Source organism: Ctenocephalides felis, unplaced genomic scaffold (assembly GCF_003426905.1).
Source record: "Ctenocephalides felis isolate EL2017-DRISC unplaced genomic scaffold, ASM342690v1 CF-g0.4_SCAFFOLD_03572, whole genome shotgun sequence".
NCBI classification, from domain to species: Eukaryota; Metazoa; Arthropoda; class Insecta; order Siphonaptera; family Pulicidae; genus Ctenocephalides; species Ctenocephalides felis.
Window position 1 is genome coordinate 22,283,139 of NW_020539726.1, and position 22,115 is coordinate 22,305,253.

General features: G+C 28.7%; 5 protein-coding genes and 2 non-coding genes across 11 annotated transcripts; 4 read left to right on the plus strand and 3 right to left on the minus strand.

Annotated features, from left to right (window-relative positions):
* Positions 1 to 3,740: 3,740 nt before the first annotated feature.
* Positions 3,741 to 3,812, minus strand: Trnah-gug. Its single transcript has one exon. It is a non-coding gene; the product is annotated as a tRNA-His (tRNA).
* A 338-nt stretch (positions 3,813 to 4,150) lies between these two features.
* Trnah-gug lies at positions 4,151 to 4,222 on the plus strand. The gene has a single exon. It is a non-coding gene; the product is annotated as a tRNA-His (tRNA).
* Positions 4,223 to 8,617: 4,395 nt separating this feature from the next.
* LOC113387885 (calcium channel flower) lies at positions 8,618 to 12,365 on the minus strand. Of its 2 annotated transcripts, XM_026625274.1 has the most exons (6): positions 12,259 to 12,365; positions 12,063 to 12,183; positions 11,511 to 11,718; positions 11,330 to 11,437; positions 10,033 to 10,208; positions 8,788 to 8,892 (listed from the first exon to the last, which is right to left on the minus strand). In XM_026625274.1, the coding sequence occupies exons 1-5, from the start codon at positions 12,259 to 12,261 to the stop codon at positions 10,073 to 10,075; spliced, it is 576 nt and encodes a 191-aa protein (XP_026481059.1). In that variant the 5' UTR covers positions 12,262 to 12,365; the 3' UTR covers positions 8,788 to 8,892; positions 10,033 to 10,072. The 2 variants fall into 2 exon arrangements, with proteins under 2 accessions (XP_026481058.1, XP_026481059.1); XM_026625273.1 differs by lacking the exon at positions 10,033 to 10,208 and having other exon boundaries at positions 8,618 to 8,892.
* Positions 12,366 to 12,657: 292 nt separating this feature from the next.
* On the plus strand, positions 12,658 to 14,142 carry LOC113387865 (serine/arginine-rich splicing factor 4-like). 3 transcript variants are annotated; one of them, XM_026625250.1, is made up of 3 exons: positions 12,658 to 13,288; positions 13,512 to 13,798; positions 14,056 to 14,142. In XM_026625250.1, the coding sequence occupies exons 1-3, from the start codon at positions 12,772 to 12,774 to the stop codon at positions 14,134 to 14,136; spliced, it is 885 nt and encodes a 294-aa protein (XP_026481035.1). In that variant the 5' UTR covers positions 12,658 to 12,771; the 3' UTR covers positions 14,137 to 14,142. The 3 variants fall into 3 exon arrangements, with proteins under 3 accessions (XP_026481035.1, XP_026481036.1, XP_026481037.1); XM_026625251.1 differs by having other exon boundaries at positions 13,539 to 13,798; XM_026625252.1 differs by having other exon boundaries at positions 12,658 to 13,261.
* A 111-nt stretch (positions 14,143 to 14,253) lies between these two features.
* LOC113387842 (39S ribosomal protein L41, mitochondrial) lies at positions 14,254 to 14,976 on the minus strand. The gene is made up of 2 exons (XM_026625225.1): positions 14,859 to 14,976; positions 14,254 to 14,751 (listed from the first exon to the last, which is right to left on the minus strand). Exon 2 carries the CDS (start codon positions 14,749 to 14,751, stop codon positions 14,254 to 14,256), a length of 498 nt encoding a protein of 165 aa, XP_026481010.1. The 5' UTR covers positions 14,859 to 14,976.
* A 1,269-nt stretch (positions 14,977 to 16,245) lies between these two features.
* Positions 16,246 to 16,605, plus strand: LOC113388215 (uncharacterized protein CFAP97D1). The gene is made up of 2 exons (XM_026625615.1): positions 16,246 to 16,317; positions 16,384 to 16,605. Exons 1-2 carry the CDS (start codon positions 16,246 to 16,248, stop codon positions 16,603 to 16,605), a joined length of 294 nt encoding a protein of 97 aa, XP_026481400.1.
* A 1,926-nt stretch (positions 16,606 to 18,531) lies between these two features.
* Positions 18,532 to 22,013, plus strand: LOC113387529 (importin subunit alpha-3). 2 transcript variants are annotated; one of them, XM_026624858.1, is made up of 9 exons: positions 18,532 to 18,806; positions 19,219 to 19,387; positions 19,537 to 19,754; positions 19,947 to 20,046; positions 20,116 to 20,330; positions 20,440 to 20,682; positions 20,803 to 21,075; positions 21,210 to 21,390; positions 21,702 to 22,013. In XM_026624858.1, exons 1-9 carry the CDS (start codon positions 18,741 to 18,743, stop codon positions 21,785 to 21,787), a joined length of 1,551 nt encoding a protein of 516 aa, XP_026480643.1. In that variant the 5' UTR covers positions 18,532 to 18,740; the 3' UTR covers positions 21,788 to 22,013. The 2 variants fall into 2 exon arrangements, with proteins under 2 accessions (XP_026480643.1, XP_026480642.1); XM_026624857.1 differs by having other exon boundaries at positions 21,210 to 21,386; positions 21,692 to 22,012.
* The last annotated feature ends 102 nt before the right edge of the window (positions 22,014 to 22,115 follow it).

Consider the following 22,115-nt stretch of genomic DNA (forward strand, 5'->3'; position numbering starts at 1 on the left):
CAAAGTTCTATAAAAAATTTCAATCTTTTTTAAAAATTTTCTTTCTGATGCAGGAAGTTTCAGCAATTTGCCTTAAGGCATGATGCCATGCACCACTAGTTTTTATGAATCATTCAACTAACTGTCGATGAGAAATCATTTTTCCTAATAGAATAAATTGTAAAAGATGTAATCGTTAAAAGCTTAGATGTTAATGGATAGAGATTTAAAGCAAAGCTGAATGCATTATTGAAAAGTATTTCGTATATATATATATATATATATATATATATATATATATAATCTTGTAATGTTTTCAGAATATTTTAACAGCCTTATTATGTTGTCGTTTCAATCACTGATCAATTGATAATCGAAATGACCCTTATTTACCGAACCCGCATCATTTGAGACATTGATTTTTATAAATCCAATTCATTTCTTCCTAAGTTACATGTAGTATCTAGATGTAGTAAAAAATATAGTAAACATTTATTTTCAAAGATAATTGTTTTGCCAACACAAGCAGAATGTTTTTTGGATCATTCAATGGGATACTCTGTTTTCTCAAAATCTCGGTTTCTATTTTCTGTACTCTTTGCTCCGTATCTCCGTAACGACTAGACCAGCCTTTGCCAAAAAGTAATCAGCACATCTTTCTATCAATTGGATTCGATTGTTGTTTGAATTTTTCAAATCAGTTTATCCAAACACCCGAAATTGCCGATGAAAAATTATCTTCATACATACACGCACATCCAGTTCTTCTGAGGCATGCCAAAATGTTCAGAAACCTCTGAAACGTGAAAAATATGCAAAAAATTTTATTTTCAATTTTCGGCCCATTACTATAACTTACCTCTTAGATAAGAAGTAACTTAATAAGAAGGGTTTTCGGCAAATGTCTTTTGATATACTTTGATGTATAAAATAGATAAAATGTAAGAAAATAAAACGCCTAGAATGTTCATATAAAATTAGAATTCTATTGAACATTTGCATATATTAATAGATGTTAGCATGAATGTTTCGTACTGCAATACTGTTTGCAGTTACTTCATAAAGAGTTTTTGTTAGCGTACTCTAAATTACTTTGGAGTATAAAAATATTCAACACCTAGGACATTTTTATCTTATACAGATTATAGCATAACATGCAGCCTGAAATTATTTATCCATCATTATGTGAAAGATACGGTTGGTTTCAGTTTAATGAAATCAATTTGACAATAAATTCTGGGCAATTTGCCAAAAACTGATTCTAATTAAATGCACATCGCTTATAGTATAGTTAGAATAGAATAAAGGGAGCGTTAAATGGTTGACAAAGACCGCGAAGCATAGCCGATTGCATGACATGTGAGAATTTTGCAGATTTTAGGGCAAATTAATCCTTACGGTTCATTTGTGAACACGAACAAAGGTAGGGCGGATTAGTGGATGTTATCCTAGGGAATAAATTCGATAATGCACAGTTTTCGATATTAAATATTATATTGACAATATAGGTGTAAACATGTTTCCAATTGAACACTTCAATATTGATGCATCAAATTAAAAAAAATCAGTAATAAACTAATTTTAATGATCACATCTAATAGAGATATGCCCGCATGCCTGCCGTTGTGTAGTCTTCTAGCACAACAGCCCTAGATTAGTCCTATATATAATAATAACTAATTGCTATTGGTATTATGCCTTGAGGCAAGTTACATGAACTTCCCGATATGTGAAAATAATCGATTTAATTAATAAAAAATTAATTAATTTATAAGTTATTAAAAGTATTCCGAGTGGATTTATTACACATCATTAAAAAGTTAACGAACACATTAACTCGGAGTATTTTCTAAAAGCAAATTTTCACAAATCAATAATTTTTATAATTGAATCAGTTTCCGTATGACTTTAATGGTTTAGTATGTTTAATAAGACCAAGTACTCTATCGTTAAACCAAGTAAATCGTCTAATTTTAATTTTAACAAATGTCAAAAAAACTACTCATTTTCTCAAACTTTGATGAATTTTTAAAATTACACTACTTGTCGTAAGGCCGTAATATTTCATTAAGTTCTATAAGACCATGATATATATCGCCAAAAAAGTTCCATGAAAATCGGCTTAATTTTTTTTCAATAGTTAATTACAAGAGAACGGCTCGGTAGATTTTCGCCTAAAACTAACTAATCAGTATCATTTTCAACTAATATCTTTCGAACAGTTTTTGATTTTTTAAAATCGATTCGGTAATATGATCTTAAATGTGGTCGAAAAGTTTAACACTTTTTTCCAAATTACAAAGAAACGGCTTAGCCGATCGCTGCACAAAACTGGGATACCTTAATCCACATCGAAATACATTTTGAAATCGGTTCAGGCGTTTTTGAGCAAACGTCCATGAAAGTTTTAATTTTGACCAACGCCAAAAAACTGCTTTTTGCCAACTTTGACGAATTTTTAAAAGTAAACGACTTGTCGTAGGGCCCTAATTATTTAGTATGATCTATAAGACTATCTACTATAAAAAAATCATAAAAATCGTCGAAAAAAAATCAAAACATATGCATTTGAAAAACTAATCCATTTGTAAACATATTTCTCAAAAATTTCTTTACGGTACGTGAAGTTCTAGCAATTTGCAATTAACAATAACAATTTTAAAAATGCATGATGTATTATGCAAATGCATGTTGTGTGCCTAAAGAAGAATAAATATAGTAATTTCACTATTTGTGTATATAGATTTTTATACTTATCGAAAGTGTCTTAATCTTTGGTAGAATTTTTTAAGTTCGAATATATGCTTATGTCTTGAATAACTTGCTACAGAAAAAATATTTGCTGTAATTATTTTTATATTGTGTAGTAATAAAAAATATAAAAAATGCATAAGAGTACATGTTATAATATATTGTGTTAGATGACTATTTCCATACGGTTAAAAAATAGGAAAAAAAACTAAAACTGCAAATGCCTTTTTATAACCTGGTTGTATCGATTGTTGTTCATTATTGTATCGGTTTAGATAGAAATAGTTAAGCTTATCGAAATTATTTCGACTATCTACCATCCCTATATCTGGTGGGATATAATGAATAAATACCAGAAAGCATATCTAACATTTTGCAGCACAATGCGAAAAGCTTTTCATTAAATAAGCCACAGGCTTATCCGATAGAGTACAATGCATGATTTTGACTTTCATACATTAAAATAACATGTTGTATTTAGTTGCAAGTTACTGATAAAGAACCCTCGAAAAATATAGATATACACATATACACACATACATCAATTTTTTCTAAGGTATGCCAAAATGTTCAAAAACCTTTGAAACGTAAAGATATATATAAAGCTTTCGTTCGAACTTATAAGGATGGATCACTGAAGATTTTTAGAATGAATTTGAACAGATAGAATTAAGTAACATTGAAGAATTGTTAAAATCGCAAGACTGAAATGGAATAGTAGGAAATGTTAAATTTACAACCTATGTAAAAATATGTATCATCGAGCGCTTAGAAACCTGGCACTTATTTTGAAAGATCAGTTGGAAAATGAGCTTCGCGATTGCTTTAAGAACATTGTTCAGCGTAATTTGAGTCTGATGAGTGTTTTAAATGCTTAACAAAAAATTCATAGTTCCTCATGCCATTGCCGAAATATCAAGATAAATAATTAAAATACATCTAGTAGCCCATTAATTTCTAATAAATGCTGGTTATTTTTAATAACCATTTAACTAAAAATAGATGCTCTTTGCCGTGACCAGGATTCGAACCTGGGTTACCACGGCCACAACGTGGGGTCCTAACCACTAGACGATCACGGCTATCGAACTATGCAAACCTGTTGCTTTATTCTAGACCAGAAAGAAAGTACTAAATTGATAGAATTTTTACATTCACTAGTCTTATATATTGAGTATAGAATTCAGGCGCTAAAAAGCTGAAATACGTAAAGACAAGAACAGTAAAAGTTTTTTTATTCACAATCACAACCTGTTACACGTTCCATAAATATGCCCTGATTACAGAAACCATAAATACGTAAAGGTAATTTTGTATTGTAGCATTATAGCAAGAGAATGTTATATTCAATAGTTGCAGAAATTCTATCAATTCAGAACTTTCTTTTTAATCTAGAGCAGTAATTTCACATAGCTCGATAGCCGTGATCGTCTAGTGGTTAGGACCCCACGTTGTGGCCGTGGTAACCCAGGTTCGAATCCTGGTCACGGCAAGGAGCATCTATTTTTAGTTAATTAATTATTAAAAATAACCAGCATTTAATCAACGTAAGTAATACTGGACAAAATACGTAAAAATGACTACTTAATATCAAATACGGTCTTGTCGCATTTTTTTATAATAATAACTGGCAGCTTTATAACTTAATTCCCGTAGGGTAGTTATATAGTAATGGCCCGAAAATCGAAAATATTTTTTTTTTGTATCTTCACGTTTTGAAATTTTCTGAACATTTTGGCATACCTCAGAAAAAATGGATGTATGCATGTGTGTTTTGTATGTCCGCATTTTTTCGTCCACGTTTTCGGGCGCACGGATCAACCGATTTTAATGGTTCAAAAATCATTTGATTCCTATATTATATATATATATATATAATATATTGATAGGGAGTTGTGTTGATTAATTTTTAGCAAAATCTAGCAGTTGCGGAGATACGGAGCAAAGAGTGCAGAAAATTGAAATCGAGTTTTTGAGAGAACTCAGCATCTGAATTGAATGATCTAAAAAACATTCAATTGGTAATGTTGGCGAAAAGTGGTGATTTGTTTTTAGTAAAGGCAGATCCAGCCTTTCGAAGATATGGAGCTAAATGTACAAAAAATGGCAGTTTTTTATAGAGCTAAACATCCGATATGATTCAGATGATTCAGATCAGTGATTCAGATTTTAATTTTAATTCTTGCTAAAGTTCTAAAGCCCACTTATACTAAATAAATATACTTTAAATAAATAATTTTAACTTTGCAATTCAGTTTATATAATTGATTTTTATATATTTTTATATAATTAAATATTAGACAATGTCCATCGATCATTTCAAAAGTGGTTGATTAAGTTTTGTTTATTTACTTTTCTGTAAATATTGCAGTATTTATAATGATTTATTTGAAAGCATTTAATATTCCTCGAGCATTTCGTTGCGGTACGGGATAATCCATTGCTGCAGCAATATGCATTAAGGCACGATGCCATGCACCACTAGTTTTTATCTTCCCGAAGGAGAAGTTTATGTTTTCATCAAAAAATCCGCTTCGCTAATTTTATGTTTTCTCGACGTTTCAAGCCATTCTGAATCAAATGAGACCAAATTTGGAAAAAGTATGTGTGTGTGTGTGTGTGTGTGTGTGTGAACAGATTTTTTGCCGTAAATCGACGTTTTCTCCAAAAACGGCTGGACCGATTTCAAAAATTTAAAAGCCATTCGATGTATCACGATGAGGACTATCGTTTCTGAGTTTTGTGCGGCGATCGGCCGGGCCGTTTCTTTGTAAATTGCAGAAAAGTGAAAAATTTTTCTTCCACGTTTTAGCCCGCAATTCTGAATCGATTCTGAAAATTCAAAAACCATTCGATAGATATTGGTTGGGAATCGTGCTGATTAGTTTTTGGTAAAGATCGGCCGGGCCGTTTTCTTGTAATAAAGTTTTTTTAAAAAAAATTTAGACGATTTTTATGAATTTTTTTGACGGTAGCTACCATAGTTTTCTAAAATATTACTAAAATATTACGGCCCTACGACAACTCGTTTAGCTTTAAAAATTCGTCAAAGTTTGCAAAAATTGGTATCGTTTTATTGACATTTGTCAAAATGAAATCTTTGATCGACGTTTTCTCACAAACGCCTTAACCGATTTCAGCAATTTAAACGCCATTTGATATTTGTATTTCGGTGTGGACTATCGTTTGTCAGTTTTGTGCGACGATCTGCCAAGCCGTTTCTTTATAATTTGAAAAAAAGTGTTAAGCCTTTCGTCCACATTTAAGCTCATCCTACCGAACCGATTTTAAAAAATCAAAAACTGTTCGAAAGATATTAGTTGGGATTGATACTGATTAGTTTTAGGTGAAAATCTACCGAGCCGTTTTCTTGTAATTAACTGTTGAAAAAAAAATTTAAAGCGATTTTTATGGATTTTTTTTTAGCGATATATACCAGAACTTACTGAAATATTACGGCCTTACGACAAATAGTTTGATTTTAAAAATTCATCAAAGTTTGAGAAAATGAGTAGTTCTTTTGAGATTTGTTAAAATTAAAATTAGACTATTTACTTGGTATAATGATAGAGTACTTGGTCTTGAACATAATAAACCATTAAAGTCCTGAAAACTGGTTCAATTATAAAAACTATTGATTTTTGAAAATTTGCTTTTAGAAAATACTCCGAGTCAAAGTGTTCGTTCGTTTCAATTATGTGTAATAAATCCACTCGGAATACTTTTAATGACCCATAAATTAATTTATTTTTTATTGATTAAGTCGATTATTTAAACATATCGGGAAGTTCATGTAACTTGCCTCAAGGCTAAATACCACCCCAACTAGTTGGGGATTTTTTTTCAATGATTATCGAGTATTTGTCTGATATTTTATGATTTAATTATTTTACTTATAAAATCTACAATATATATTTATAATACCATTCAGATATGTGTCAGCGTTCTGATTTACATTTATATGATTGAATTTATAAAAATTCAATCAATAATGTACGAAATTATAACTTCCTAAAGTATAAGGAAATTATAACTGATTTGAGTTTTAAATAAAAAAGCTATTGCTTATGCAATATATACATATGTACTTATATTGGCGATAAAATATACATTTACACATTTGACTATGATTTATGGAATCTAGATTCTAGTTGCGCTCATGCAATAAATTAATTCACAATTATTCAAACAAAAAATTATACAATCCTAGAACATATGATATAAAGTTTTATTGGAATTTAGCTTCGGCTATACCATTGGAAGCTCCTAATTTCTTGAAAAAACTGAAATAAACAGAAAAAACTAAAAGAAGTAATAGTCTCATAAAATTTATTGGCTAGTGATTCTTGTTAGGCAGTTATATTTGGTATTTTTTTAAAATTTTGTGTTCAAATAATTAATTTTTAATCTGCTAATGAATATAATTAAATACTAACAATAAGTATAATTTGATCTGATCTGGCTGTATAAATAAATTAATATAAATTAGTGATAGTAATGATTTATAATAGTAAGTTGAAGCCTTTTTTTTAATACGTCATATACACGCAAGATTTAATTGCAACTAATGAATATTAGTTATTAAATAATATTATTTTCAAATTAAAAACATATATTACTGAGTCAAATAAAAATTAAACATGCAATGTGTTCTCTATGTACAATTTTATATTTTAAATAACATATGTTTACAGAATAATAATGATTAATATGAATTGAGCATTGTTTTTCCAATCTTGTTTCTGATTAAACTTACAGTTGCGCCTAACAAAATTACATACCAATAGGATACTTTAAAATACTCATTTTAAAACATAATTTTTTATATTAGATATAATGCAATAATCAGATTAATTTTAAGATACTTGCTGAAACTTGTGATACGATATGTATAATTCAATTTTCATGAAGTCTTATTATTTATGTAATTATGTTCGTATGGAATGTTTAAAAACTTAATATATATTGAATATATTTAAACCCTAAATTAACAATAAAAATCACAATAAAACCACATATTACGCATTGCCTTTCATGATGAAGAAGCTTACAATTCTAAAATAATATTTTTCAAATATGAAAATGTTTTGAATATTTGGGAATTGAGAGAAGATACTACAAACAATACATTATTTTTGCACATTCAAATACGATTCTTCATCTAAATGAACTAACATTGACTTTACTACTTGTAAACTATTTTAGAATATCTACAAAGTGTTGGCTAATAATCTCTCCGACTACTTTAGTAACACTCATTAAATTGAATAACAATCATGTTTTAAATAAATTATCAGTCATTGTTCAGTCATTTAAAAGTGTTACCAAGCTGCATCCTTATGTATTTCAAGTTAAAATCGTTATATTTATACACATTAAAAACTTTGATGTCTTTGATTTTCTAATTGCCTTTGATTATTAGTAAAAATATTATAATCAATTACAAGAACAATTAGATATTTATTCTTAATTGTATTTTTATGATAAATGCATTTAATTTCATGTCAATTGGAAATAATGTGACACTAACGTTTTAGTTTCATTCATTAAAGACGTTTATATACATATTTTTTGTGCCATTTTCATTGGAAGTTGGTATAAAAATGTGGCACTCTCTGCGCATGAGATCAAATTAATTAAAATATATTATCAAATAAGTTTGAAGTCTTTTAACAAACATCTTTAAATTTATATCTTTAACACAGAAAAGTAAAACGATTGCAACAATGCTTTAAGTATAATCTATAAATTTTGTTAAAAATTTTCTTGGCCCTAACTTTTTTAAAATAACGAAGCTACAAAACTATAAACTTCAATTAGCTTCAAAACATGATAACAAGGGCCAATAATATTACACCTTCAATTTTTTGGCTATTAGACTATTAATAAATTTCTTTAACCCACATATCTGATTAAATAATTTTAAATATCTAAATTATGATATTGTTATTAAAGCTTAAACGTTGCGATATCATTATTAAGTTATGTTAAATCAATTGGTAATCTAATTATAACTAAACATTACTGTCAATAGGCATTCCTGTAAAAGCAACAGGTTGCGCATTATCAACAAGATTTGATCTCATGTTACTTGAAATGTCTTTTGTTTGCGGAGGTTGTGATAAATTGTTTGCTGCAGTACGCATTTCTTCTGCGGATGCTCTGAAAAATATAACAAAAAATGATTAGCTCAAACCGTACAAAAAATTGTGCGTAATACGGAGTGACAAGTTTAGGAGAATACCTTCACCAAACAGTTATGTGTGACTGTATTTCCAAAACAAATTTTCTTAATTTTTTACATTCATGGTATCTAAATATAACTACAAATGGATATAAAATATAGTAAATAAATCATATAATAATTGGGAATATATAATATTATATATTACTATCACATAAATAAAGCTAATACACAACAGTTGCTTTAAAAAGAGAAGAATAATAATGTAACACGTACAAGCTACTATGAAAATGCTCGTGGATGTAACTCATTATATTTAAAATATATTAATTACTTCCTTATTGATTAAGCACACAGAAACAAATCGAATTAGGTAAATTCATGCAAGTCGATGTCCGGGACCAATGATTGTTATCAATTTAAACATGCAATAAGTGATGTGTATGAAAAAAAGTCTATCACAATAATTATTGTACAAAATTAATCTTGATTTAAATTTTTGTTTATTATAAGAGTAAGATAATTTCATGCTATTATTAAATACATGCTTGTTAAAAAGAATTAGTTATAAAAGTGACCAACAATTTCTTGTATTAGGAATTTACTTATTTCAAATTAGTTACAGTAATTAATAATTAACCAATCCTTTGCAATCTTCTTGATTGCAGTTCCAGCAGTAAAGAAATCATTACAAATAAAATAACTTATTCAGAAAAAAGTAAAATAGTTAGACATGAAATAAAATAATGAAAAAACAACAATTATGCTGTTTCATTTATTATATTTGGATTGATTCTTATTATAATGAGAATATAAAACATTAAATGTAGTACTGATGAAAATCGAAGTCATGTTAGATATTTCCAGCAATAAATATTAAATATTTTCAGGCCAGACTGATAGAATAAACCAAACAATGGTTTCATTTACGATACTTTCATTAAAATTAATATCTGTTTTTTAATTAAAATTCTAAAAAATATTTTTTTCAAATCAAATTCGTTTATTGGGCATCACATCTTTTCATTTTCAATGAATATCATTACTCTATTAAATAGTACTGTTGGTCACTTTGAAACAGACATTTAACGTATACTATTAATTTAGTGTTCGTGTACCAAAAAACGCGATTATTCTCCTTAGTGTTAAATTATGTATTTATGTGGGACGCCACACATCAGGATCTTGCATGAGTGTAACGGAATGATCGCCGGCGCCTGCGCTCGGCCCCCCCTGCGGTGAAAATCCGCCTCTCTGGGGCGAAGCCACGGCGGCCATGTCCTGGCGAGAGCCCCTAAATTCGTTCGTCAAGCAATGATATTATAAAAAGTCAATGGTTGTTGATTGCTATAGTTTGAAATATAGGGATAGTACTTAGTGCCTCGACAAATAAAATTTTATATTATAGGTCTTAAAATTACTTGTACTATTCCTACTTCAAAGTGAGTTGCTTTGCATTGTAAGATAATTAATTAATTAATAGATACCAATTACAGTACGATATTTTACTATTCTTCATGTTTCATTCTAATAGTACACAAAAAAAAACTTTGTTGAACAAAACAAGTACTAGTTCTTTAATTTTTTAAACATTAAACACTTTCCCAAAACAAAATGGTATATTGGGACTTTGTGCATAAACAAATTAAATTTTCTAGAGGTTATATACTCGATTTTAGAAACGCCTTATGATCATAAATAAATAGGCTTGGATGACGAAAAAGAATTACACAAGATAATCTATTGCCAGTAATAAACTCTCTATGAATTCCAAAGTATTTGGTTTATAGAGAAAAAACCTTATGAAACTGCAATCGTATTATTGCATCAAACAACAAACAAAGGCTGAACCATAACCAAAAAACTTTCAACAAGCTCTTTCAGTTGTTTTATTAATTTAGTGATATCATGATACTTGTTATAGTGCGTCAATGAACATATCACCTTTTCTTATAATATATAATACTATTTTTAGCATGAATTGTAAAATGAACTTTCTAAACAAGAATATTATACGGTAACTAGATTAGTGAGTGATTAATGTGGAAGCAATAAAATTAATGTGAATCTTCAAAGCATAAATAATGGTAATTGTGTAATTTCACTCACAAAATAAACACAGACTTATATATATATATATATATATATATATATATATAAATGCTAATGCATTATCTGTTGTCGGCAATGATAAACACGTTAACAGTGATTAATGGTATGTTAACTCAAAGCATTATTAGTCACATGTATATCAATTGTTTGTATATTATACACTGTGATGGTGTGAACAATATATCATTTTACATTGGTTATTTTAATGAAACAACTTTTATTATAACTTTAACTTTTTTACCTTAAAGAGAATTACTTTTACTTGTTTAAAATTATAATAATAATACAGACTATCATACTCACTTTTTCCCTAAAGACATCATTCCATAGATAACTCCAGTTGCAAATATCAATCCACTTCCAAATATGCTGGCTAAACTTGGACACATTATTATTGGTGGTATAGCCATTCTGAAGAAAAAATTAAAATATAAATAAGTTTGTACGATTTATGTTACCAAAGTTAGTTGTTATATTAACTTACATTACATATAATGCGGCTTTATGCCAATAAGGTCGTCTTTCTACCCAGTCACTTAAATTTTGTACAAAATCAACAAACATGCAGCAACAAGGTGCTTCACAAACAATCACCATAAAGCCTGCGCACATCTGCATCATTCCTGATAAAAAACACATCACTTGTGCTAACATAATTCCAACACAGTTCCATACTCCCAGGAAAATTGCAACTGTAGAATAGAAATATATTGATTAATAATTGATACAAATAAATTAACTAATTAAGTTTGAAGTAGGAATGATTATTACATATAATATACAAACTTGTCTTGGCATAAAGAAGGTAATAAAATATGAGACTACTTTAACTTATGTATATTAGAGGAATTCATTGTAGCGAAAATACTTATATAAACATATATGTTTATAATACGTACATGTATATAAATAGCAAACATGAAAAACAAACAAATAAGGAAGTGAAAGGAAAATTATAGAGAGTTATAGGAAATGATTATAGGGCTTCTTAAAGCATATCCTGTATGGAACAAGTAATTAATTGAATAAAACTTACTAAATCCACCAACAGTTCCTAATCCTCGACCAGCATATTTCATCCACCAAGGAACATCATCCTTTGGAACAGCATCTTGGTTTGGTCTGGCCATAAGACCAGCTATTTTTTCCGCAAACGACTATAAATAATATTATCACATACAAAACCTTATACTTAATATATTATACTAAATGTAAAGCCATTAGTTACCTACCATAATTGCTAATATATATAAAGTTGCTAATTATAGATTTATATAAATTTTAGAATAGAAAATGACACTTTTGACAGTCGATACGACTATCGCCAAGATCTGCCAACTTGCAAAAGTGTTGCCATACACGAAATTTAATCCTTTTTTAAACATATACAGGAAAATATAAATTTGTTTTTAATAAAATGATCAAAAGTGTATAAATAATTTGTGAATTCGATTAAATTTTAATAGTTCTACACATTCAATCCATTTTTAACAATAAAAGATTAAAAGTTTGAAATGTCTGCGCTCTTTTATAGATTTATGATTATTTTTCATGCGGCAACACTATTTATAACCAGTACAAGTGATAAATTGTCAAATGATATAAAAATAATAATTATTATGATGCGCTTCAAAAATGAAATGAAATTGTTGATGATCCCTGTACATAATAACTTATTTTTAAATTTTGCATTTAGTTTTAAGGATTTTAATAATTAGTTTCGTGTATAACCTAAAAGTGCAAAAATGTCCAGAGACAAAGATAGTTCTCGTTCAAGCAGTTCGGATTCAGATACTGATAAGGATAAATCAAGTAGACGTTCTAAAAGTAAAAAGATGCCTGGAAAATCTAGAGATTCATCAGATAGAAGAGAAAGTAGCCGCCGCCGATCGCATTCCCGCCAACGGTCTTACTACCGTTCAAGATCTAATTCAAGAGAACGGAAAAAATCCAGAAGTGACTCCAGAAGACATAAATCTAAATATGATAGAAAACACAGAGATAGATCAAGAGATCTTTCCCCAATTTCTGAAAGACACGGTAGACGCAGAAGAAATGGCTCTCATAGCAGACACAGCAGTAGACGATCTAATTCTAGAGAGAAGTTTTCAAAACGACGGCGACGTTCTCGTAGCTCAAGCTCTCGAGATTCGCATTCTAGTTACAGATCAAGACGAGGAAAGAGAAGGTCATATTCGTCAAGCGATTCTGAGGATTCAAAGTCAAGATCAGGAAGTATAGTAAAAAGTGAAATGAAAAAGAGTAAGAATATATTACAATTGATGCTTCAGCATAAAGTTTTCTGTTTAAAATATTTTATATATTATTACATTCATCAATTATTACAATCTTATGAAAATTTTATTTGAAAATCTGAAACATTACTACAATTTTATTAAAATCATAGTATTTCAAAAAAGTAGTTTATGTTTTGATGTGTATGTTATATCAAAACACATTTATTCTTGAATTTGCTGAATTTCAGAAAGGAATCACTCCCATTTGTCTGCAGATATTACAAACAAAATTGCAAAAGCTGTTGAACAAGCTGCTTCATCTGTTTTAAACAAAATAACAAGTATACCTGATACTGCCAGTGAGCCGATTGTAATAGAAGACGATGTTCTGGATGAAATAAACAATGATTCTTTTGTATCCAAAAAATTTGTTTCTCAGGCTAATAAAAAAGAGGCAATTATTAAAAAGGAAGAAAAACCTGAAATAATGCCAGTAGTTGAATTGGATACTGAAGAATGTTTAATTCATCCTAATGTAAGTATTATATTGTTGGAATTGAAAAACCTACGATCACATTGTTATTTAATGAACTATTGGGTATGCTTAAGATATGTCCACTTGTCACATTTCATTACAAATGTGTTTGACTTTCTCAAAGTCTATGTAACTTATTGCAACATTTTGTATTGATAATATTTTTATGCTACAAAAAAAAAGTATAACTTTTTATTGCCTTAAAATGATTCTATGAAAGCATTAAGTTCCTATATATAATTCTTTGTTATTTCCAGTTAATTATTGATGAAACGAAGAAACTGAAGAATTGGATTAAAAGCTTAAATCAGCTAAGAGGCCGCCTGCAAAATTCCTGATAAATGTACATTGTATAATAAATTTTTATATAGATAAAATCTTGTAAAATAGTAATAAATATTACATATTTATTATATTATTAATTTATTTTTTACTACAAATATTCTAGTACAATATTAGAATATATCTGAACCTGTTTTCCTAGCATTAATTTTAGCTTCTTCTGGTGTTAATTTTTCTTCAATGGATGGTTCTAATGGATTTCCATTTTCATCTAATTTTCCTGCCTTAAAATCTTCTATAATTTTCTTGCTATAAACAGCATCGAACAAATCTTTGCTTGTGAATTTTGTTTGGTATACTTCAGGAGTTTTATATGAGACATAAGGTTTCAATTTGAAATCAGTCAAGTCTGGCACGATTAGTTCAGGGATAAGTTCTGGAATTTCTACATATTTTCCATTTATTGTGTATCCAGTGTCTTTAACACCTCGTTTATCAATTGGTACATCGGGGTCAGGATTTTCTATTTGTTGTTTTTTAAATATTCGTGATCCTCTCTTATTATATAAAAGAAACTTCCTAAAATTACGTTTTCCATAAACTGGTGATGTTGTGCTTATTCCTCGTTTACATATATTGATTAAGGAAGGAAATATTTTAATAGTCGACATCTGAAATACACGATAATATTATTATAATAAGAAATTCAACAATATACACTATGCTGGAAATAAACTTCTGTTGTTGCAAAAGTTTGGTTATAAATATATTTACACACCTTTTCATATCAGATGAAAAAATCAATTAAAAAAATCTAAGCCACTGGTAATGAATAAAAGATATTATACTTTTAATTAATTAATATTAAATTATAGAAAAATTATGACATGACTTTGTAACTAATATTGTTATGTTGTCAGTATTGCAACTAGCTTGAAAATTGACATACTTTGTACAACCCTGTGAATAAGAGGTAGAACCGCTGAACTGTCATTATAATTCAAACCAAAATCGTAGTTTTAAGAAACAAATTTTGCAGTAATACTCATTATATTGACGTGTTTATGATATAAGAAAGTTATAATATTTATTATACATATGTGTGAATAATCGACTTAATCAATAGAAAATAAATTAATTTATGAGTGATTAAAAGTATTCCGAGTTGATTTATTACATACAATTGAAAACGAACGAATATGTTAACCCGGTGTATTTTCTAAGAGCAAATTTTCAAAAATCAACAATTTTTATAATTGAACCTGTTTCCGTAGGACCTTAATGTTAATGGTTTAGTATGTTCATTAAGACCAAAGACGTACAGTAATCAAGTAAATCGTCTAATTTTAATTTTAACAAACGTCAAAAAAACTACTCATTTTCTCAAACTTTGATAATTTTTTAAAAATGAACTACTTATAGTAAGACCGTAATATTTCAGTAAGTTCTATAAGACCATGATACCATAAGACCATGATAAAATCGGCTTAAATTTTTTTTTCAACAGTTAATTACAAGAAAACGGCTCGTTAGAATTTCACCTAAAACTATCAATATCATTTCCAACTAAAATCTTTCGAACAGTTTTTGATTCTTTAAAATCGATTCGGTAGTATGAGCTTAAATGTGGACGAACACGTTTTTCCAAATTACAAAGAAACGGCTTGGCAGATCGTCGCACAAAACTGACAAACGATAGTCCTCATCGAGATACATCAAATGACTTTTAAATTTTTAAAATCAGTCAAGCCGTTTCTGAGAAAACGTCGATTTACGGCAAAAAATCCCTAAAAAATCTGCTCTCACACACATACACACTCACACATACTTTTTCCAATTTTGGCCTCATTCGATTCAGAATGGCTTGAAACGTCGAGAAAACATAAAATTAGCGAATCGGATTTTTTGATGAAAACATAAACTTCTCCTTAGGGAACTTAAAAATATGTATATATAATTCAACGAACGAAAACAAATATTCTTTAACGTTGAAATCTGTGATTCAAAATATCTATTAACAGATACCATAGTAACCAATAGTAACTTCGGTTAGAAATATTATTTTCAAATAAATATAGGTTTCTATAACAACAGTTTATGAAACACACTAGAATAACAATTGTTATTCTGCTTAATCAATCAGCAAAATTAATTAAACAAATAAAATGTTATCAAAGCGTGATTTATTACTGGTTCGTCCTTGGGAGCAACTACGATTTAAAAATCATAGAAACAAGGTGTGTAAGTACAAATTTAAATAATTGTTTTTACTAAACTAGAAATTGAAATGATAAAATTAATAGGTAGCTAGGGCCACACCCGCTATAGATTTTGGTCCTCCAGTTCCCAGAGACCATGTTAAACTAAAACTTAAGAAATGCCAAAAAGAAGCTGAACGTTGTGAAAAAATTGCCCAAGACAATATTAAATTGCTTCAGCGGTTGCAGTCAATTATGAAAGTCAATAAAGTTGACAATTATTGGACGGAAGCACCTCCAAAGTATATTTATAAATATACTTTATAATATAGATATACCATTGTTATATCTGTATATTATTTTATTTAATAGCCTATATCTAATTACTATTACAATTTCAGTTTTCTGAATCGTGAAGCCATTTTTAAGACGAAACGTCCCAAAAGTAACTTACTAAAAATTGAAGATAAAGATAAAATTAATTTATCAAATCGTCCAAAAACTTGCTCTCATTTGAATAGTTGTAAAGCATGTATGGATTTAAATGATAAAAAATTGGTAATTATAAGAATGACTACATGTAATTATCCAATTTTATTAAATATATTTAATGGATATATACATTTAATTTATAGAAATTGCCAGCAGAAAGAGTACCTTGGCCTAACATACAAAAAAATGTATCAAAAAAAGTTATAAAACGGTTTGAAAACTGTACACACTGTGGGACTCATGTGCGGAAATGTTAAAATATCATTTTTAAGTCAATTTTTTATAAAATTCGACCAAACATGGTAAACTGATAAAAAAATAAAATGAGGAAGTAGAAAAGATACATGAAGATTTTACCATCATTTGACAATTATTTTATATGAAATTCATATTTTGGATTTTTCTATAAGTATTTACCAAGAGATTAAAATATTAATTCATTCAACTAAGATCAGAGATGGGTGGTTATAAATTATTTACCTTTACATAAATATTTCTAAATAGCTTAAGAATTTTATATTACGATTTTATAAACTAATATATTAACCAGTGGTATGGCATCGTGCCTTAAGGCAAATTGCTGGAACTTCCCGTACCGTAATAAAATGTTCGAAAAATATTAAATGTTTTTAAATAGATTATTATAAATACTGTAACTTTGTCTAATATTTATAAGAATCAAATTAACTGAATTACATACTTTAAATTATATATTAAAAATAAATAAGTGAGCCAGAATTAAAATTAAAAACTGAATTATTTTCGATATACAAAAAAAAAATTGAAATAGTTTTTTTTCAAAAGCAATTATTTTGCCAACACAAACAGAAAGTTTTTGAATCAATCAAATCGGATGCTTAATTCTCTCAAAAACTGCCACTTTTCGCACATTTGGCTCGATATCTCCAAAACAGGTGTACCTGCTTTTGCAAAAACAAATTACTGCTTCTCTCCGTCATTATGAATTGAATGTTTTTGGGATCATTCAAATCAGATACTTCGTTCGCCCAAAAAACGCGATTTCTATTTCCTGCACTCTTTGCTCCGTATCTCCGAAACGGCTGGACCTGTCTTTGCCAAAAACTAATCAGCACATCTCCCTATCAATAGGAATCGAATGCTTTTTCTACCATTCAAATCGGTTGATCCGTTGGACGAAAAACTGTATTCATACACACACATCCATTTTTTCTGAGGTATGCCAAAATGTTCAGAAACTTTCAAAACGTGGAGAAATGTAAAAATTTTCAATTTCGATTTTGGACGATTACAATAACTTACCCTACGGGAAGTTAATCAATGCATTACTTCATATACATACAATATACTGCATCTACAAAGCCTTTAATATTATGTATTAATTAAGTTTAGTTATTTTCCATATTATTCATATAACCACTATTTATTATAACCATCAAAGCACCAATAAAATATTAAAATCATATTATGTTTTTCATTTGGCTAAAACAATTGCCTACAAATACATAAATAAAACTCAAAATCAGAACGCATGTTCTGTTTGCAACAAAAATAATATGATCTAATATATACTCACATGCATTAAAATTGTTGAAAATAGATCATCGATTTATTATGAAAATGTAAAATCGATTCATTTGTTATGAAAAATTTATTGTGGAAATTTCAATTTGAAATTTGAAATGGAGCCCGAATCGTTTGAACAGGTGATTCCTAGTGTAAATTAGTTTATTTTTTCCAATGTTGGCATTGAATTAAAATTGCACAACTGCTTCCGTTTGATGAGAAGTAGACGAAACTTTAGTGAAATTGAGTGATGAAAAATTTCTAGAAACGTGATACCATTTGTAGAGTTTATTTATTTTAAATAATAGACTATCAAAACGTAATGTGTTGTTACTAGATTTATTTCACGGATTGTTAGTTTCGTGGTTATTACTTTTCCTTAAAAGTATACAATTTTATATATAATTTCTTGTGTGTGATATAAAATGGCGTCCACAGACCCTCAGAAAAATCGTATGCAAGTATTTAAGAACAAAGGAAAGGATCAAGATGTAAGTGGTTATTTATACACGGATTTTTACAAGCTTATTTCATATAAGTTATTAAATGACATTTACATCGCATTCTAGGGCATATTTTTTTATATTTTAGGCATGTGTCAATTTTGTTAATATTATTATTTTGGGATATAAACATTATGGTTTTGAAATATCTTGCTTTTTACAATTCTTGTAAATTACATCTACATTTAGGCTATTTTGTGACAATATTTTAACTTTGTAAAAAGTTTTTATTGAAGGTTAGATTCGACTTTGTAAGTCGTGGTATCTTCAACTGTCATTTCAAGAACATTGTATAAACATATTCTGATTCATTCAAGCCATTAAGCCATTTCTCTTCCATATATAATGTCCTTATATATATTTTATTAATTATAATTGTTTTCAATATTTGATTATTAAGGAAATGAGAAGGCGAAGAAATGAAGTTACTGTAGAACTCAGAAAAAATAAGCGTGATGAAACTTTACAAAAACGTAGAAATGTTCCAAATGCTGCAGATTCAACTGACGATGATGACATAGAAAAATCATTGAATAATGCAAATCTGAAACTTCTTGTTGAAAATGCAGGTAATAACATATCTAGTGCACACATTTTCAAGCATATTTAAATATATTTTTTGCATTAATATTTAATTATTTATTGAATCTACAAGAACACCATCAATTTAAACAATTATTTTCATTATTTGTGCTGACAAAATTGAGTCTTGTTTTAGGTCGCTCAGATGATCCCACCCTGCAATTAGCTGCAGTTCAAAGTGCAAGAAAACTTTTGTCTTCTGATCGTAATCCACCAATTGACGCGCTCATTGCTAGTGGCATATTGCCCATTTTGGTTTGTTGTTTGGAATGTTCGGATAACCCAGCATTACAATTCGAAGCTGCCTGGGCTCTGACTAATATTGCATCTGGAACAAGCCAACAAACTAATTTGGTATGTTATTCTGGTTAATTTTATTTTATTTTACTCTCCATGCTTATTATAAAATATTCATAGGTTATGATAATTATTCTTAAATCTTCTTCGGATACAGCTCATAAATGGTTATGGAATATTAGTTTTTTTTATTTTTATTTTAAATGGTTTAGAAACTTTGTTGAGGTCATATGATTGGATTTGTTTCAGGTTGTTCATGCTGGTGCTGTTCCTTTGTTCTTGAGATTACTTATGTCACCACATCAAAATGTATGTGAACAAGCAGTGTGGGCTTTGGGCAACATTATTGGTAAATATTGTCTTGAAATATATTTCACTATTTAAATGTACAAGTATTAATTTTTATTTGTTTTTCAAGGTGATGGCCCTTGTTTAAGAGATTATGTGATAAAAATGGGAGTTGTGCAGCCACTACTTTCATTTATCAAACCGGATATACCAATATCATTTTTACGTAATGTAACATGGGTTATTGTCAATTTATGTCGTAATAAAGATCCTCCTCCACCCGTTGCAACAATTGAAGAAATTTTACCTGCCCTGAATATACTGATTCATCACTCAGATATAAATGTAAGTATAATAAAATATAAAGAGTATATATTTTATACAATTACTATGACTTTGTTCTGGTCATTAACCTTCATTTTGTTCTTTGATAATTATTATATTTTATTTTCAGATATTAGTAGATACGGTTTGGGCTTTGAGTTATTTGACAGATGGTGGAAATGATCAAATAGAGATGGTCATATTCAGTGGGGTTGTACCAAAATTAGTACCTCTGCTTTCACATAAAGAAGTAAAAGTGCAGACGGCTGCTTTAAGGGCAGTAGGAAATATTGTTACAGGATCTGATGACCAAACACAAGTTGTGCTCAATTGCGATGCTCTTTCACATTTTCCTGCATTACTTTCACATCCTGTAAGTATTGGATTTTTAAATGCATTATCCATATTCATAATTTTTAGTAATTGAAATTACAGTTCATTAAAGTTTACTGAATAAAATTCAATGTCAATAATTACTCTTTTTATTTTACAGAAAGAGAAAATTTGCAAAGAAGCAGTTTGGTTTTTGTCAAACATCACTGCAGGCAACCAATCTCAAGTTCAAGCTATCATCGATGCCGGTCTTTTACCTAAAATTATTCAAAACTTAAGTAAAGGTGAATTCCAAACGCAGAAGGAAGCAGCTTGGGCAATTAGTAATTTAACTATTAGTGGCAGTAGGGAGCAAGTAGCACAACTTATTCAAGAAGGAGTTATACCACCTTTTTGTGAATTACTCAGTTGTAAGGATACTCAAGTTATTAATGTAAGTGATAAATTATACATTATTTTTGTATTTACTTTACATCAACCATTTAGTTTTAAATGCTACATATAAAAAATGGCCTTATATTATGGAAGAATTCATTGGGTAATTAACAAATAAATTTGATTTTTTAGGTTGTTTTGGATGGTATAAACAATATGCTGAAAATGGCAGGTCACGAAGCAGAACAGATAGCAAACATGATTGAAGAGTGTTCGGGTCTTGACAAAATTGAAACTCTTCAAAATCATGAGAATGTTGAAATCTATAAATTGGCCTATGATATTATTGAACAATATTTTTCAGAAGATGTAAGTACTCATTTTAATTTGCATTGTTTTATAATGATAGTGAATCTTACATGAAGCATTATATATATTTAACTTAATAAATTGATAGATAATCATTTTCCTATTTGAATAAAATTGAATTAAATCATTTCTTATTATAAAAAACAGACATCACTTAATATTGCTTTTGTAATGTGATGATTTTATTTCTTAATATAAATAAGTAAACAATATTTTACATAATATCTTGAACAAATATTTCTTAGTCAGATCCTTAGCTCAGGTATGGTGAATTTTATTACATGCTTTGTTCTATCTATTTTCAGCAAATGGAAGATCCACGATTAGCTCCCCAACCCGGAGATGCAGGTTTTCAATTTGACCCAAGCACCAGCATACCCAGTGAGGGCTTTAAATTTTAATCATACATTTACTAATAACAAACTCTATAATGTGAAATTAAAATGCGTATAAGTTTCGAACAGTCTGTATAAAAAATTCTTAAGCTGGTGACATCAGAAGTATTGCTTTACACAATAGATTAACATGGACAAGTTAATCGAGAAGAATAAAAAATTTCTGTATATCTCTACATAACAGTTTGTGAAATAATATGTAGGTTTGACAAGGATATTCAAATTAAATATGTAATTAATGTGCAGTAAATGATTTTAAAACTTTTGATTTAGTATTGTGTATGTATATATTTATATATTATTACATAACTATTTACATATACGTATATTTATA